The 20,051-nt window shown below is 36.6% G+C and overlaps 1 protein-coding gene across 15 annotated transcripts in view; it reads left to right on the forward strand.

Annotated features, from left to right (window-relative positions):
* LOC129557945 (lysine-specific demethylase 6A-like) overlaps positions 1–20,051 on the forward strand; it is a 175,667-nt gene that overhangs the window by 148,991 nt on the left and 6,625 nt on the right. For 13 of the 15 annotated variants that reach the window (XM_055428604.2, XM_055428607.2, XM_055428603.2 and 10 more), the window contains 4 exons: positions 3,056–3,170; positions 4,846–5,033; positions 8,857–8,998; positions 13,969–14,095. In XM_055428604.2, coding sequence (XP_055284579.1) covers positions 3,056–3,170; positions 4,846–5,033; positions 8,857–8,998; positions 13,969–14,095 — 572 coding nt within the window. Of the gene's footprint in view, positions 1–3,055; positions 3,171–4,845; positions 5,034–8,856; positions 9,003–13,968; positions 14,096–20,051 lie in introns of those variants that run through there. The other 2 variants (XM_088834370.1, XM_088834368.1) reach the window with 1 other exon arrangement.

Here is a 20,051-nt window from a genome sequence, read left to right on the forward strand (position 1 = left end):
ATTCGTTTTTCTTTTTTCCTCTCTGTTTCATTTATTTCTACAATTCTATCTTCTAGCTCCCTTATCCTGTCTTCTGCCTCTGTTATTCTACTGTTTGTTCCCTCCAGAGTGTTTCTGATCTCATCTATTGCATTATTCATTGTATAATGACTTTTATTTCCTCTAAGTCCTTATTAAACCTTTCTTCCATCTTCTCAATCCTTTTCTCCAGGTTATTTATCTGTAGCTCCATTTTGCTTTCAAGATTTTGAATCATTTTCACCATCAAAATTCGAAATTCTTTATCAGTAGATTCTAGGGGGCAAGTGGACACTTTTTAAGGCTCAGTTGTTCAGTCCTGTTCTGGGAAGGGAGGAACGCTGCAGACAAGTATCTCTGGCATCTGTGGGGAGTGCTTGCAGCGTCTCGGCCACGTTGGGTTTGCCCCTGCTCACAGTGTGTGTGTTGTCCCAGTCTACACGGCACAGGCTCTAGGTTGCTCTGCCAGGAACTCTCCGAGGCCAGAGCTGGGTTATATACACTTCCCAGATCTGAGTGGCTCAAGTTCAGTTTCTCAGGTACTCCATAAAGGTGCAGACTTGGTTGGGCTTGCGTTTTGTGCCTTCCCTGGTCAGAGCAGCTCAGGTGACCTGATGTTTGGCGAGTGCGGTTGCTGCGACTTATCGCCTCCCCAGTCCCTGCTACTCGGTTTTCTGGGTGTACAACTGGCGCACCTTCTCAGTCGGATATCGACCAACCAGAGCCCAAGAAGTCTTGGTTAACAATGAAGCCTTCCTGCAGCTTGATATTGGAAGCCTCTCTGGGGCCGCAGCTGCCCCTTCCGCTGCTGGTCGCCTCCCTGCCTTTCCCGGCAGGGGCTGGGGGATGGGCCGCCTGCAGCCGGCTTGTTCTGCTCAGTCCTTTGTTCTGTGAGTGGGCTGGCAGAGTCTTAGGTTGGGGCTTTTCGCTGCACAGTCTGCTTAGCTTCATCCCATTAGCGCCCTCAGCTTGCCCTCGGGGCGTTCATGCCTGGCCCTTTCTCTGAGTGCCACCGCCCATGCCTCCCTGTCTCTCTTTTTATCTTTTATACTATTTCCTACCTCCTCTCGAAGACTATAGGCTGCTTTTCTGGGTGCCTGATGTCCTCTGCCGGTATTCAGAAGTTGTTTTGTGGGATTTACTCAGCGTTCAAATGTTCTTTTGTTGATTTTGTGGGGGAGAAAGTGGTTGCCTGTCCTATTCCTCCATCTTCCCGTCCTCCGAGATATTATTATTTAAAAGCTCCTCAGGGATATTGATGTACAATCAGAAATAAAACCCAGTTGTTGGAATGTTTATTCCCAGGATTATTGGAAATGTAGATAGATAGTACTATTTTGTCAGTATTTGGGTCAAGTGGAAAGAAATTTGAATGATTTTAATAGATGAAAAAGTATTTAATGTATTGGCCTTTGTCATTAATAACATTTAAATATTGGGCAAGAATGTTACTTTTTGAGATTTTTAATGTATATGATATTATACTAGATCCATTAAGATTTATTTGTATTTGAAAATTATTGCATTTGGTTTAGAATATTTTATAAAAATAAATATGTGAAAGTGAAGTGAATCACAGAAAATAAATTTTTTTTTAATATAAAATCTAGGAGGCTGAAGCCAAATTTAGTATATTACTCTTTTTCATTTATGCATAGAAGTCTTGGGATGTTTCATTTGTTTGTCCTTACATCAACAGTATCCTGTGGAACTCAAAAGGAGTTCCATAGAGAAAATGTGTCATATGTTTTAGTCAGCTCCTGTAATTCACAGAAAAATAGTTCTAAGTGTTTTTTTAGTTGGTAAACATTTTTTCTGTTGATATATAAAATAAATGATACTTTCTGTAACATACTTTACCTACTTACATGAGCTTTTAAATGTGTTTTTAAAAATTTAGAGGCCATATTTTGAGGCTGTATTGTAAGAGATTACCATCTCTACCTGTGGTGGAAAAGGTATAAGCATTTACAGTGTGTATCAATATCAAATTGGAAGGTTTATAGGACTTACCAGTTACATTTTGAAAATCAAATCTCATTCATTCATTTCTTTCAACTTTTTATGTTGTATTGAAGTATATAGCCGATAAACAGTGTTTAAGGTAGACAGCAAACTACTCACCCATACATATACATGTATCCATTTTCCCCCAAATTCCCCTCCTTTCCAGGCTGCCACATTGAGAATTCCCTGTGATGTACAGTAGGTCCTTGTTGGTTCTCCATGTTAAATACTCCAGTGTGTACTTGTATTGTGTACCTGTCCATCCTAAAATCCCTGACTATCCCTTCCCCTCCATTCCCCCCATGGTAACCATAAAGTTATTAGAGAGTATTGAGCAGAGTTCCCTTCCTTTGCTGTATAGCAGGTCCTTATTAGTTATCCAGCACCGTGTACATGTCCATCTCAAACTTGCTAAGTATCCTTTGCCCCCCCACCCTCCCCCCGATAACCGTAAGGTTATTACAGAGTATTGAGCAGAGTTCCTTGTGCTGTGCAGCAAGTCCTTGTTGGTTCTCCATGTTAAATACAGCAGTGTATCAATATCTATCCCAAACTCGCTGACTATCCCTTCTCTCATCCTTTCCCCTTGGTAAACATAAGGTCATTACAGAGTATTGAGCAGAGTTCCCTGTGCTGGACAGCATGTCCTGGTTGGTTCTCTGTTTTAAGTATAGTAGGGTGTACATGTAAATCCCAAACTCCCTGACTATTCCTTCCCTGTGCCCTTCCTTTCAGCAACCACAACTTTTTTCTCTGTGCCCTCATTTGTTAATTTTTCGTACTCTGTGAGTTGGGGTAGTTTACAGAGAAGAAAATAGTAACACTGATAATAGCGAATATTTATTTCTTCTTCATATGGCATTCATCAATCTATAAACATTTATTTTTCACCCATTCCTCAAAACAGAGCAGTAATTTAATGGCACATTTCTTTCATTGAGTTTAGGACAGAGAGGTACACACTACTACATGCACACACTGTTCATTGCGTTTATAGTGTCATCATGTTTTTTTTCCTTTTACATTTTAGGTCACCAAGAAAATAACAACTTCTGTTCTGTTAACATAAATATTGGTCCAGGTGATTGTGAATGGTTTGTTGTTCCTGAAGGTTATTGGGGTGTTCTGAATGACTTCTGTGAAAAGTAGGTTTCTAAACTAAATTTTCTTTGAAAATAATTATGAGAAGAGTTGTTATAAAGGTCAATTACCTGCTGTTGTTTCAGAGCTGGTAATGATATGGTTATAGTAACATACATGATTAAGAATTGAATGTAATTCTCGTACGTGTCATGTATGATTATTTTAAAATCAATACACATATTTCATATACTAAATTTATTAACATTTTAGAGGATATTTACTCATAGTTTATTTACTAAAAAGTATATCAGAGTGGTTAGAAAAACAGTACTCCAAAGTTCTCTCAATTACTGGTCATGTATGATCAGGTTTTTCTGTCTTACGTATAAGGTAAACTTTCGTTATAATGAATTTTTTTTAATAGAATTTATTTCCTTAAGTTATATCATGTGGTAATTTTTACACATACATTATAGTTGTTCTTTTTAGGAAGAACTGGGTTTTTTTTATGAAGAAAAGGGAAACCCACTCCAGTATTCTTGCCTGCAGAATTCGGTGGACAGAGGGACCTGGCAGGACACATTCCATGGGGTTGCACAGAGTCAGACATGACTAGGCAACTAACACACAACTATTTTTAGGGTTTAATTTTATTCTATTTCAAATATCTTAGGTCAAATGTACTTGGAAAAGACAGGTGATATCCCCAAAGTTTAAACTGCAGAGGAATGAAAAATAACAAATTAGAATGATTTATCTTAAATTGTAGAAATAACATGAGTCTTCTCAACTTCTATAATTTTGTTTTGCAGAAGCATACTGCTTCTAATGTTTATTATTTCAGTAGTTTATTTTGTGGTTGCAGATAACATGTTATCTTAAAATCAACTGCTGTTTTGAATTTTTGAAACAGATGTTTGATCAGTGTGCCATCTTTGGCATCCATTTTATTTAAAAAGGAAACTTCTCCAGTTTCATATTGGTAATATAGGGTGAAATAGTACTAAGGTTTATACTGTGCTTGAAACGAGTTGAACAGTTGCCTCTGAGAGCGTCGGGCCTCAGAGTACCTGAATGTAACAGTGCTTACCTGTTTGTCAACACTCATTAATAGGTGGATTATATTGTACATGAATTATACCTAAGTAAAATATACATTCGGTGAAGGTAATGGCAAGCCACTCCAGTACTCTTGCCTAGAAAATCCCATGGATGGAGGAGCCTGGTAGGCTGCAGTCTGTTGGGTCGCTAAGGGTCGGACACGACTGAGCAACTTCACTTTCACTTTTCACTGTCACACATTGGAGAAGGAAATGGCAACCCACTCCAGTGTTCTTGCCTGGAGAATCCCAGGGACAGGGGAGCCTGGTGGGCTTCCGTCTATGGGGTCACACAGAGTCGGACACGACTGAAGTGACTTAGCAGCAGCAAAATATACATTAAACTAAAAAATTTATTTTCAGTCTAATTTGAAAATTTAACATTTGTACTTTTGAAAAGTAAGTTTAGACAAATGGTACCTAAATAATTAAATAAGTGTACCTATTCTCTTATGTTGTTACTTTTCTTCAATTGCGTCTTCTATTCTTCAGCCCTGTTCTGAAGTTCTGACAGTATTATTAAGTTTTATTAAACTATATAAAGTGAAAGCATTTTTTAATCTGTTAAAAGTATGTTTTCATCTTTGATGAGACATTAAAAAATCCTTTGTCCAGTAACATTATTTATTTTTTTCAGAAATAATTTGAATTTTTTGATGAGTTCTTGGTGGCCCAATCTTGAAGATCTTTATGAAGCAAATGTTCCTGTATATAGGTTCATTCAAAGACCTGGAGATTTGGTCTGGATAAATGCAGGCACTGTGCACTGGGTTCAGGCTGTTGGCTGGTGCAACAATATTGCTTGGAATGTTGGCCCACTTACAGGTATTGTAAATAATACAATAGCAATAATAAATATATTAAGTAGTACATTTAAAAAGTTCTCTCTAATGATGAATTAGAAAGTAGCTCACTAAAAGTTCAAAAAATTTGTCCTAGGAGAAATACAGTTGTTACTATACAGAGACTGAATTCTAGTTAAGAGAGGTATATAAAAGAGTAAATTTTAGCAAATAACAGAAGTGTGCTTTTGCAGATATAGACAATATACTTTTGGTATTTTAGAGCATTGAATATTGTTTTTATAAAAGAAAACTTAGGGGAAAGCTTAACAGAATAATTATTTTTTAGACTTTTTATTTTCTCTAGTACACCACATGAGATGTTTTGTCAAACTCTGTTTAATATATGCACGATGAAAAAGTCTGGCATTTTGGGCCAGAAAGATTGGAATGAATCATAGCTTGTTTAGCTTTGTTACTTTTGGACTTTAGATAAGTTTTGAAATATTTGAGGCTCATTCTTTTAATCTGGAAGATGAGAAATTCTTCTAGTCCAAAAAAGTGAGGGCTTCAGAGACGTAAAAAAGGCCAGCCTAATACCAGGCACGTGGTGGAGAGTTCCAACTAATCATGGTCCACTGGAGAAGGGAATGCCAAACCACTTCCCCATTCTTGCCTTGAGAACCAAATAAACAGTATGAAAAGTAGAAAACATATGATACCAGAAGATGAGCCCCCACATAATAGATGCCCAGCTTACTACTGAGGAAAGGCTCTAGAAAAAATGAAGAGGCTGAGCCAAAGAGGAAACAATATGCAGTTGTGGATGTGTCTGGTGGCGAAAGTAAAGTCTGATTATGTAAAAAAAAAAAAAAAATTAAAAATAGAATATTTCATGTGCATTCACGTTCATAGTTTATTCATAATTCCACAAATTAACACATAATTCCTATAATGTTAGTTCCATGAATCTAGATAAATTGGATGTGACCAAGCAGAAGATAGCAAGGTGAACATTGACTCTTAAGAACTGGTGAAGTAAAAGTGATGAGAATGGGCAAATTTAATTGAGATGACCATTACATCTACTGTTTTGGAATAAGAATCCCATAGAAGAAATGGAGTAGGTCTCATAGTCAACAAAGCATTATGTGGATGTAATCTCAAAAACGACAGAATGATCTGTTTTTTCCCAAGGGAAACCATTCAGCATCACAGTAACGCAAGTCTGTGGCCTAATCACTGATGCCAAGAAGCTGAAGTTGAACAGTTCTGTGAAGAACTACAAGATCTTCTAGAACTAACACCAAAAAAGATGTCCTTTTCATCATAGGGGACTGGAATGCAAAAGTAGGAAGTCAAGAGATACCTGACCATAGAAGACAAAATGAAGCAAGGCAAAGGCTAACAGAGTTTTGTCAAGAGCGCGTACAGGTCAAGGCAAAAACCTGCTTCCAGCAACACAAGGAACGGTTCTACACGTGAACGTCTCCAGATGCTCAGTACCAAAATCAGATTGATTATATTCTTTGCAGCCAAAGATGGCGACACTCTATACAATAGCAGCAACAGGATCTGGAGCTGACGGTGACTCAGATCATGAGTTTGTAAAACCAAATTAAGGCTTATTTTAAAGAAATTAGAGAAAACCACTAGACCGTTCAGATATGACCTAAATTAAATCCTTTATTATTATACAGTGAAAGTGATGAATAGATTCAAGGGATTTTTAGTCTGATAGAACACCTAAAGGACTGTACATAGAGGTTTGTAACATTGTACAGGAGGCAGTGATCAAAACCATCCCAAGAAAAAGTAATGCTACAAGGCAAAGTGGTTGTCTTGAGAGCACCTTCCATATAGCTAAGAAAAGAAAAGTGAAAGGCTAAAGAGAAAGATATACCCAATTGAATGCAGAGTTCCAGAGGACAGCAGGGAGAGATAAGGAAGCCTTCTTAGGTAAACAGTGCAGAGGAAAATAAAAAATAGAGGAAAATAATTGAGTGGGTCAGACTGGTGATCTCCAAAAATATTAGAGATACCAAGGGAACATTTCATATAATAATGGGCACAATAAAGGACAGAAATGGTATGGACCTAACCGAAGCAAAAGAGATTTGAGAAGAGGTGGCAAGAATACACCAAAGAACTGTATTATTAAAAAAGTCTTAATGATCCTGTTAACCACATGTTGTGGTTATTCACCTAGAGCTGGACATCCTGGATTGTGAAGTCAAGTAGGACTTAGGAAGACTTTCCACAAACAAAGCTAGTGGAGGTGATGGAATTCCAGCTGAGTTATTTCAAATCCTAAAAGATGATGCTGTTAAACTACTGCCCTGAATATGCCAGCAAATTTGGAAAATTCAGCGATGGCCACCGGACTGGAAAGGGACAGTTTTCATTCCAGTCCCTAAGAAAAGCAGTGCCAAAGAATGTTCAAACTACTGTACATTTTCACTTATTTCACATCCTAGCAAGGTAATACTCAAAATAATTTTAGTTTGGCTTTAACAGTTTTTGAACTGAGAACTTCCAGATGTACAAGCGGGATTTAGAAGAAAAACCATAGAGATCAAATTGCAAACATCTCTTGGGCTACAGAGAAACAAGGGGATTCCAGCAAAACCTTTACTTACTACTATAAAGCCTTTTACATTGTAGATGACAAGAAACTGGAAAAATCTTAAAAAGATGGGAATACCACCTTACCTGTCTCCTGAGAAGCCTGCGTGTAACACTAGAAGCAAGAATTGGAATGAGACATGGAACAACAGAAGGGTTCATAATTTGGAAAGGAGTATGTCAAGGCTGTATATTGTTTCCCTGCTTATTTAACTTCTGTGCAGAATACATCATGTGAAATGAGAAGTTGGTTGAATCACAAGCTAGACTCAAGATTGTGGTAGAAATATCAGTGACCTCATAGGAAGATGATACCACCCTAATGGCAGAAAGAAGAGGAACTAAAGAGCCTCTTGATGAGGGTGAGAGAAAAGAGTGAAAAAACTGACTTAAAATTCAGCATTCCAGGAACTAAAGTCATGGTGTCCTGTACCATCACTTCATGGCAAATAGATGAGTAAAAATTGTAATCAGCGGCAGATTTTATTTTCCTGAGCTCCAGAATCACTGTGGACAGTGAGCACAGCCACAAAATTAAAAGAATCTTGCTGCTTGGAGTAAAAGCTATCACAGATCCAAACAGCATATTAAAAAGCAGAGACACCACTTTGCTAACAAAGGTCTTTATAGTCAAAACTATGGTTTTTCTAGTAGTCATGTCCAAATAAGAGAGTTGGATCTTAAAGAAGGTTGAGCACCGAAGAATTAATGCTTTCAAATTGTGATGCTGGAGAAGAATCTTGAGAATTCCCCCTTGACTGCAAGGAGGTCAGAGCAATCAGTCCTAAAGTAAGTCTACCGTGAATATTCATTGGAAGGACTGACGTTGAAGCTGAAACTTCAGTGCTTTGGTTACCTGATATAAATAGCTGACTGACTCTTGGAAAAGACCCTGACGCTGGGAAAGATTGAGGGCAGGAGGAGAATGGGGTGATGGAGCATGAAATGATAATATAGCATCAACAACTTGGTGGACATGAATCTGAGCAAACTCTGGGACATGGTGACAGGGAAGCCTGGCATGTGGCATTTTGTGGGGTTGCAAAGAGTTGGACACAACTATCAATTGAAGAAGTGCTCATTATGGCAGTTTTTAACTATAATTTTTATGAGAACCATATTTTAGTGTTTTTAGTTTTTCCAGAATTACCATTAAAATGATGACCTGAGTGGTGATAATGATTATGTTCATATATTTTGTTATTTTCATTTTTAACTTATATTTTTTTTCCCCACGCTAGCCAGCCAGTATAAATTGGCAGTGGAACGGTATGAGTGGAACAAATTGCAAAGCGTAAAGTCAGTAGTACCCATGGTTCATCTCTCCTGGAATATGGCACGAAACATCAAAGTTTCAGATCCCAAGCTTTTTGAAATGATTAAGTAAGTCCTTTCCAAAGTTGCTGTAGTTCTTTTGGACACTTACGGTGGGGAGAAAATGGAGGACGGGATATGATTAAGTTACCTAATGAATGTTTTTCTCCCAGAGATTTATGTCAGTTGATATCAGATGATAAAGTGGCCCCAAAATCTTAATAAGAGCATTCACATGTTAAAAAATACATTGTTTCTTTTGAAATAGACATTATTGTGGCATAGAGAATAATGAAGGTATACATGATTCTTTACTAGGAAACTCATACATATGTCCTTTTTCTTAACCTTTGACCAAACAGATGTCCTAGGACCCCTTTAGTTTTAATATTGGAAGTCTGTCTGAAGCACAGGGAGTGAGAATATTATAAATATCTCATAAAGAAATTATCCTTTTAAAGTCTTAACTATTTAAATTTCCTACAGTCAAATTATCCCCATTTTTCTTGATCCATTCATAAATTTAAATTTAAAAGGATAATTTCTTTATGAGATATTTATAATATTCTCACTCCCTGTGCTTCAGACAGACTTCCAATATTAAAACTAAAGGGGTCCTAGGACATCTGTTTCGTCAAAGGTTAAGAAAAAGGACATATGTATGAGTTTCCTAGTAAAGATATAGTCTGGAGAAGGAAATGGCAACCCACTCCAGTGTTCTTGCCTGGAGAATCCCAGGGACGGGGGAGCCTGGTGGGCTTCCGTCTATGGGGTCACACAGAGTCGGACACGACTGAAGTGACTTAGCAGCAGTAGCAGCATATATAGTCTAGTAATTGCTCATTTGTTACCTTAGGTTTCTGTCCCATTTCATTTGTAGGTGTATTGAGAATATAGGCATAGATCATCTTATTGCTGTTTACCTCATTGCACTTTGCACATTCTGTGTGTTTTACAAATTGATTTGTGGCAAATCACTATTGAACAAGCATCAGCGCCATTTCTTTCCTGCTACTTTCTTTCTCATGTCTCATTTTGCTAATTCTCACAGTATTTCAGACTTCTTTTTTGTTATATTTCTGGTAGTGATCTGTGGTTAGTGATCCTTTATGTTACTGTTGTAAGAAGCTTTTGACTTGCTGAAGGTTGAGGTGATGGTTTGTAATTTTTTCTTTGCAATAGGTCATTTTTATTAATGTATATTCATTGTTTTTTTAGACATACTGCTTTTGCCCACTTAACAGACCAGCATATATTGTAAACATAAGTTGACAAAATCAGAGAATGGACTTGTGCAACATACAAGTTAACAAAAGCAGAAAATTTTCTTAGTTTATTATTGTGTTGCTGTAGAATGGAATCATAATGTTTTTGGAGTCTGTTGGTCCATTTTTTCAGGACGAGCCACTTACCAGTATTTCTCCAAACTTCAGTTTATATGTTTTCTTTCACTTCCTCTCCCCCCATGCCATCACCAAATGAATATTGGAACAGGCTAAATATTTAAATTACTATTTTTTTTGTTGTTTTTAAGTCCTTTCACCACTTACGTGTGTTTGTGAATTTTGTCAATGGTAGACAAAGATTTAGTGTACTAAATCTTAGACTAGATAGTCTAATTAGGCTAGATAGTCTAGTTAGTCTCACAAACTAGTATTTTGAGAAATAGTGCTAATTTTGAATTTATTTTCAAAATTTTCTTCTAACAAATACACCCAAACAAAAATTGTTCAGTAAGGGTATGCAGTATTTTACTTATTGACTCATTCCATTTTCTTTAAGTGTTTGAGATTTAAAATTAGAAAAGTTTGAAAGAGCATCTGTCACTCAAACTTAGAACTGAGGCAGTAATTCATATTCAGTTCAGCTCAGTTCAGTTGCTCAGTTGTGTCCGATTCTCCGTGACCCCATGAACCACAGCACACCAGACCTCCCTGTCCATCACCAACTCCCGGAGTTCACCCAAACTCATGTCCACAGAGCCATCTCATTCTCTGTCTTCCCCTTCTCCTCCCGCCCCCAACCTTTCCCAGCATCAGAGTCTTTTCCAATGAGTCAACTCATCGCATGAGGTGGCCAAAGTATTAGAGTTTCAGCTTTAGCATCAGTCCTTCCAATGAACACCCAGGATTGATCTCCTTTAGAATGGACTGGTTGGATCTCCTTGCAGTCCAAGGGACTCTCAAGAGTCTTCTCCAAAACCACAGTTCAAAAGCAATTCTTCAGCGATAGATCCACAATTATGGGTGGTCATTTGGTAACTTCAATATGACCATTAACTCTAATTCATGAAAATAATTATAGGCTGATCCAGATGTTCCATTTGTCTCTTTTTGACCTATGTTTTCTTTAGGTTTTATGCAGAATGAATACCATTCATCAAATATTTGAGAACCACAAACTCTATTCTTGACAGTATTCCTGGCAATAAAATAGATACTGTAGAATGTAAAAAAACAGTCTTTTTCTTTGTGTGATTTGATCTGGTAAAGCTAGATAAACAAAATCCCAAGCAAATAAGTTATGATAAAGTAATATTTGTAAAGTATATTTTTACAAATTTGTATTTTGGTTAAGGTCATGGAAAATGCTACTTTTGTTTAAGTGTTTATCACAGCATGGTTTCTATAATGGGCCAGAATCATAAAAAAGAGAACTAGAAGAAGAGCGATGGGTAAAAGCATTTCAGATCCTGAAAACAAGTGAAAGCCTTAAATAAAAACAACTTTGATGTGTTCATGGGACAGAAATGGCTGTAACAGTACAAAGGAAAGGAATATCTGTGGTTATGAATTCAGGAAAATGATAAGGTATAGGATTATAGATGTACTTGTTGTTGTTTAGTTGCTCAGTCACATCTGATTTTTTGCCACCCCATGGACTGTAGCCCACTAGGCTCCTCTGTCCATGGGATTCTCCAAGTAAGAATACTGGAGTGGATTACTATTTCCATCTTCAGGGTATCTTCCAGACCCAAGGATTAAACCTGTGTCTCCTACACTGATAGGAACCTTCTTTTTTGCTGAGCCACTTGGGAAACCCACAAGGGTTCTTGTAGGCAATGTTAAGTAGTTTAGATAGTAATTCTATGTGTTATAGAAGAAGAAAAGAGATTTTTGACTTACAGTTTTAAAGTGTGAATCTGTTTATTATTTTGTGGGTAAAGATTGGAAAATGGAAGATAATAATAAAACAGTTAAAGGCAATTAAAGAAATTCAGACTAGCTAACTTGGATTGTGATCTACTTGGAAGTGGAATTAGAGAAAGATTATACAACATACTGTTGTGAAGATTGAACTCAAGAGTTTACATATAAATTGAATAGTGAGATAAGAGAGAAAAAGTAATGAAGAAAAGCTGGTTATCATCTTGTAGTTTTCTTACTTCTTGGTCATAACCTTAAAACATCTCTCACTTGGTCATAAAATTAAAACCTCTCTCACTTTTACCATTTTCATTCTCTACCTTCATTGTTCTCAATATCATCTGGACCCCTCCAGTTTATCAGGATTTCTCTCAATGTTTGAAATGCAAACACCCCAACTTTTCTTCCATCAAAGAGGAATCTTATCATTTTTCTCTTGTGCTCAGTCATGTCCAACTCTTTGTGATCCCATGAACCTCAGCACGCCAGGCCTCCCAGTCCATCACCAACTCCCGGAGCCCACCCAAACCCATGTCCATCGAGTTGGTGATGTTATCCAACCATCTCATCCTCTGTCCCCTTCTCCTGCCTTCACTTTTTCCCAACATCAGGGTCTTGTCAAATGAGTCAGCTTTTCACATCAGGTGGGCAAAGTATTGGAGTTTCAGCTTCAACATCAGTCCTTCCAGTGAACACCCAGGACTGATCTCTGTGAACTTCTTCAGTTCATAATTAACATTTGAAGATTCCTGAAATTTATTACGTTTATTATAGAGGTTTGACTCTTTTATTTTTATACATCTCATATATTCATTAATATTAAAACATTCGTTTTAATAAAATCCTTAAAAGAAATTAAATGATAACGTAGTAGATTCAGCTTTGTAATATATATACAAAGTGTTCTTTGAATAGTTAACGAAGCCAGCTAAAAGGATTTGTAGGGTGTCCACAGTGTTATCACCCTATTAGGCTCAGTTTTGTGTATAGCTCTGTCAGTAAGGTAATCTGGAAAAGATAAATCATCTCCTACTTAGGAATCAAGTATTTATTATGTGCTTATTATATGCCAGGTATAGTCTTACTGAAGATAACCAGGAAATAAAGCCTTTGGTATCAATAACTCTACATTTTAATATGAAATAAAGACTAAAAACAGTAAATGTAAGGAGGATAGTCGATACATTTAATGTTTTATCTTTTCTTTCAAATAATAGTTTATGTAATAATATGATGGTATCTTCCAAACTCTGATTCAGTAGCAGTTCAGTATATCAGAGAGTTCTAAATCAGTTTGATACTGATCAAACTGATACTGTTGGGGGTTCACAAACATTGTTGTGACATCACTTTTGCTAAACCAGTTCTATACTTTTTAGAGTTAAATTATTCTTGCCAGGTTACATCATCCACTTCTGTCTTCAGAGGAGAGCTTTGAGACACATTTGTGGATCCTGTAGGACACAGTGTTGAGCAGTAACAGCAAATTATGGAACAACTAGCACAATTTGTGAAAATTCACTATATTAATATCATAAGTATGCATGTATGGAAAATACACATTACCGAAAAGTTTAATATAAAGATACCATTAGATTACCTTCAAATTAAAATTAGAAACAATAATAATAGTACTTTTTTTAGTACTATAATTAACTATAAAATATAACCCATAAGTAACTTTGTACAGTATATAGAATTTTAAAGTGTGTGATATATAAATAATTGCTTTGACTAAGAGTAAATATACACTTTATTACCTTATTATAATCAAAAGAATTCAGCCTCCACTTGAGACTTGGAAACACGATTTTCGAAGTTATTTCTATTTGATTATATCCTTTGTGCTAAGAGTACTCAGTATTCAGTTGTCACAATAATTCTCTGCACTAGGTATTGTCTTATGAAAATTCTGAAGCAATGTCTGACACTGAGGGAAGCCCTTATTGCAGCAGGAAAAGAGGTTATATGGCATGGACGGACAAATGATGAACCAGCACATTACTGTAGCATTTGTGAGGTAACTGTTCTTATTGACAGTTTTGTTGTGGTTTTTCTAGGGTTTCGTTTCTTTTGTCTTTTAATTATAGACTTATATATACCTTTCATGTGATGCATTTTGTTGAAATTGAACATGGTAGCTATTAAATTTTCATTTGATGGTATAATATTTTTTTAGCTTTTTATTTTGTATTGGAGCATGATAGATTAACAATGTTGTCATAGTTTCAGATGGACAACACAAGGACTCAGCTCCACATACACATACATCCATTCTCCGTCAAGCTCCCCTCCTGATGGTATAATACTCTGTTAACTCTGTGTTTACTCAGATGTATCTCCTAACAGTGGCAATTATGTAAGACTTTTTTATCAGATGCATATAATCTCATATTTTGAAGTAGGAACTATTTATCGTAAGTATACAGTTGCCAGCAATCTATTTTGGTATATGTATACAATTATATATATATATATGCGCCACACACTACTAAGTCCTTTCTGCTTAATTTCATAAACATTTGTTAATTGTTTCTCTTGTGGCAAAGATTTAAAAGTGAAGACATAAAAATGTGGTAAACTGCTCTACATGACATTCCATTCTACTTAGAGGATACACATTATAAGCAAGTAAACGTAATATGTGTGAAACTATAATGCCTGTGGGCGTATATACAGATTATTATTCAAAGACTTAGGAAGTAGTAAAGTTACAGGACAAAAATCAGTACACAGAAATTGCTTGGATTCCTCACAGTGAAAAATCAGAAAGAGAAATTAGGTAATCAATCCCATTTACCATTGCACAAAAAAAATAAAATATCTAGGAATAAACCTGTCTAAGGAGACAAAAAAATCTATATACAGACGATTAAAGACACTGGTTAAAGATATCAAAGATGACATAAACAGATGGAGGGATATTCCATGCTTATGGGTTGGAAGAATCAATACTGTGAAAATGAGTATAGTACCAGAAACAATCTACAGATTCAGTGTAATCCCTATTGAATTACTAATGGCATTTTTCGCAGAACTAGAACAAAAAGTTTTCACAATTTGTATGGAAACATAAAAGATCCCTAATAGCCAGAGCAATCTTAAGAAGATTGAAGGTGCAGGAATGAAGTTACCTGGTTTCAAACTATACTACAGAGCTACAGTCACCAAAACAATATGGTATGGGACAAAAAAGTGTAGACCAATGGAATAAGAAAGCCCAGAGATAAACCCACACACAAATGGACAACTTATATTTGACAAAGGAGATAAGACTTATCTCTTCAATAAGTGGTGCTGGAAGAACTGGACAACTACATGCAAAAAAACAAAATTAGAACATTTCCTAAGACCATACACAAAGATAAGCTGAAAATAAAAACCTAAATGTAAGACCAGAAACTATCAAACTCCTAGAAAAAAACAGGCAAAACACTGTATGACATAAATCTAGCAAGATCTTTTATGACCTAAACCCTAGAATAATGGACATAAAAACAAAAGTAAATGGGACCTAATTAAATTTAAAAATGTTTGCACAGCAAAGGAAACTATTAAACAACGTGAAAAGACAACCTTTAGAATGGGAGAAAATAATAGCAATTAAACAACTGACAGGATTAATTTTCAAAGTATACAAGCAGCTCATACAACTCAATACCAGGAGAACAAACAACCCCCAGTCAAAAAGTGGGCAAAAGACCTAAACAAACATTTCTCTGAGGAAAACATAAAAGGCTCTTAAACACATGAAAAGATGCTCAACATCATACATTATTAGAGAAATGCAAATCAAAACCACAATGAGGTATCACCTCATACCAGAGAGAATGGCCATAATCAACAAATCCACAAAAGCAAGTGCTGGAGAGAGTATGGAGAAAAGGAAACCCTCCACACTGCTGGAGGGAATCTAAATTGATACAGCTAATATCAAAGATGGTATGGAGATTCCTTAAAAAGCTAGGAATAAAACCACCATATGACCCAACAATCCCATTCCTAGGCATATATGCTTAGGAAACCCAAATTGAAAAAGACATATGTATCCCAGTGTTCATTGCAGCACTGTTTACAATAGCCAAGACATGGAAGCAGCCTAGTAGTCCACTGACTGACAGATGGATAAAGAAGCTGTGGTATATACTGGAATACTGCTGCTGCTGCTAAGTCACTTCAGTCGTGTCCGACTCTGTGTGACTCCATAGACGGAAGCCCACCAGGCTCCCCCATCCCTGGGATTCTCCAGGCAAGAACACTACTCAGCTATAAAAAGAACACCTTTGAATCAGTTCTAATGAGGTGGTTGAACCTAGAGCCCATGATACAGAGTGAAAAAGAAAAAAATATATTAATGCCTGTATTTGGAATCTAGAAGGATGGTACTGATGACTCTGTTCATAGAACTGCAGTGGAGATGCAGACATAGAGAACAGATTTATGGACAAGGGTGGAGGAGAAGAGGGAAAGAGAGGGTGAGATAAATGGTGAGAATAACATGGATGTATATACACTAACATATATAAATAGATAGTCAATGGGAATTAACTTTATGACTCAGGGAACTCAAACTGGGGCTCTCTAATAACCTAGGCGGGTGGGAAAGGGCAGGAGTTGTGAGGAAGATTTAAGAACAAGGGGAAATATGTACACCTGTGGTCCATTCATATTGGTGTATGACAGAAATGAAGTCAATATTGTCAAGCAACATCAATCCATTAAAAAGAAAGAGTGTTTTAAAAGACTAACATTTCCTTAGGGGCCCCTTCAGAGGTGAATTTTTTTTATTTCAGCAGGGGAAAAATGGCTTGAATCAGAGAAAAAGAACATCATTGTGTTTTATGGAAGGCATAACAAGTATTAGTTGATGTAGGAGTAATTTCAGTTTTTCATTGGTGAATGTTGCCATTTGATAATGGAATGCATTCTTAAATAAATGTGGTTCTGTTATATACCATTTTAATGTGGATATCTTTATTTTTTTGTCAATGAATTATTACTGGATATTTATTTACATGTATTTTAGTCTATGGAAATGATTTTAGACAAACAGCAAATTCAAGCAATTTTCTTATTCACATTCAAAATGAGTCATAAAATGGTGTACACAACTCTTAACATCAGCAATGCATTTGGCCCAGGAACTGCCTATGAACATACGGTGCAGTGGTGATTCAAGAAATTTTGTAGTGGAGATTAGAGCCCCAAAGATGAGGAGCACAGCCATTATAAGTTGACAGCAACCAACTGAGAATATCATCAAAGCTGATCCTCTTAGAACTACATAAGAAGTTGCCCAAGAACTCAATTTCGTTCATTTGTGGTCATTTGGCATTTGAAGCAAATTTAAAAGGTGAAAATCTGGGCAAGTGGATGCCTCATGAGCTGATCACAAGTCAAAAAAAATAGTCGTTTTGAAGTGTTGTTGTCTTTTATTCTACACAACAACACAGACTATTTCTCAATCGGATTGTTTCATCTGGTGAGAAGTGGATTTTATTCACTGTGACAGTCAGCTCCATGGTTGGACTGAGAAGTCCAAAGCACTTCCCGAAGGCAAACTTGCACGTATAAAAGGTCATGGTCACTGTTGGTGTCTGCTGCTGGTCTCATCCACTCAGCTTTCTGAGTCCCAACATAACCATTAAATCAGAGAAGTATACGAGATGCACTGAAAGTTGGAACACTTGCAGTCACCATTAGTCAACAGAAAAGGCCCATTTATTCACAACAATGACCAGTGCTTCAAAAGTGGAATGAATTGGGCTACAAAGTTTTGCCTCATTTGCCATATTCATCTGACCTTTCACCAGCCAACTACCATTTCTTCAAGCATCTTGACAACCTCAGTTTAGTTCAGTTCAGTTCAGTTCAGTTCAGTCGCTTAGTCGTGTCCGACTCTCCGCGACCCCATGAATCACAGCACGCCTCAACCTCAGTCAGGAGAAAATCCTTCCCAAGGATTCAATGAATACTGAAGCACGGATTTTTATGCTACACAATAAACAAACTTATTTCTTGTTGGCAAAAATGGGTTGACTAAATTGGTCCCCGTTTTGATTGATAAAGAGCCTAGTTGGAATGATTTAAAATTCAGGGTCTGAAGGCATAGTTGCTTTGCACCAGTCTAATAGTACAATAATATAAAGCCTAAGTAGTGCGACTAGAAAACGTGTATTTTGAAAAATTTCTAAGAAGTGGTATGTAGCTATAAGCATCTTGAATTTAAGAAATCTGATGTTTATTCTAAGATACTTTAAAGTTCTATAGCAAGGGACTCAAGGTACGTGTTTCATCAGGTGGTAGTTTATAATTAAAGAAAATGAAGAAGGTCAAGAGACTAGTTTTGAGCATTTTTGTTTGTGTTTGGGGTCTTGGGAGTGCACATAATGCATAGTATGTGAGACGTTAGTTCCCATATATGTTTTGATCCCAACCCCCCAACAGGGCAAGCTTGAGTCTTATCACTGGACTGCTAGTGATTGTACTGAGGGCTGAGATTGATTAGTAGTGTTAGGGATATTAAAAAAGAGAAAGAAGCTTAAAAGTCTTTAGAAAGTAAAGTCAACATGATAGTTGAAGAAGCAGGGAGTGATAACAAGCTGAAGAATCAAGATGTTTTAACTGGGGCCATTAAACTTATGTTACTGTCTATTAGAGTAAAAGAAAACCTTATGAACTCTGACCTTTTACTAGTGTGGTTCAAAGATGACTTAAGGTGATGACTTTCTAATCACTGAAGTCAAAAGTCAAAAGATCACTTGCCTAAGAAATTGAATATCCAAAGGAAATCTTGAAATTATATTTTAATTCTGAGATATACTGATTAAATCTTTTGGCTGTTTTTTAACATTGCATAACCTCATTGAAGTATATTTTTGTAAGACCAAACAAACTCTGGTTAGCTTTTTTATCTCAGATAAATAACAATTTTTTTCTGTTTATGAAAACAAGTATTCTAGGTATTATCCATTTTCCAGGCTGAAGCATTACAACTCAACATTCTTTCGTAAAAGAAGTACACTGTATTTGGTATCATACAGTCATAAATACATCCTGAGCTTATTTTCCTTAATGTAATAGACTAAGAAATAAACACCCGTTATTAGTCATCAATGAGTTTCTTGCTCTTGAAAATAAACTAATCAAAATGGTACCTGGCAGTCCAGAAAGGAATAAAGTAGGTTAGTCAAAACATTTGTGGCCTCTTCATGGAGCTTTAGCCTTCTCGTGGCAGAGAGGCTTGGGTAACTCAGTGAAGGTATGAACCATGTCAAGCAGAGGTATCCAAGAAAGACAGGTTATAGTGAAGAGTTCTAACAAAACATAGTCTAGTGGAGGAGAAAATACCTACTCGGGTATTCTTCCTGTGAGAACTCTTGGACACTACGAAAGGCTGAAAGATGTTACACCAGAAGATGAGCCCTCAGGTCAGAAGGTAACCAGTATGCCACTGGGGAAGAGTGGAGGGCAATTACTAATAGCTCCAGAAGGAAAGAAATAACTGAGCCAAAGTGGAAATGACACCAACTTGTGATAGTGTCTGGTGGTGAAAGTAAAGTCCCATGTGGTAAAGAACAGTATTACATAGGAACCTGGAATGTTTAGGCCATGATAAAGGAAACTGGGTATGGTAAAATAGGAGATGGTGAGAGTGAACACAGATGTTTTGGAAATCAGTGATCTAAAATGATGGGAATGGCTGTCCAAGAAGCAACAGTTAGAACCAGACATGAAACAACTGATTGGTTCAGGATTCGGAAAGAAGTATAAAAAGTTTTATGTTGTCACCCTACTTACTTAACTTATATGCAGAGTACATCATGCCAAATGCCAGGCTGGATGCATCACAAGCTGGAATTGAGAAATAGCAACCTTAGATATGGAGTTGATACCACTGTGATGGTTGAAAGTGAAGAGTATCTAAAGAGCCTCTTAAGAGTGAAAGAGGAGAGTGAAAAAGCTGACTTAAAACT

This window comes from Moschus berezovskii, chromosome Y (assembly GCF_049115385.1).
Source record: "Moschus berezovskii isolate FMDL1 chromosome Y, NW_MosBer_1.0, whole genome shotgun sequence".
NCBI classification, from domain to species: domain Eukaryota; kingdom Metazoa; phylum Chordata; class Mammalia; order Artiodactyla; family Moschidae; genus Moschus; species Moschus berezovskii.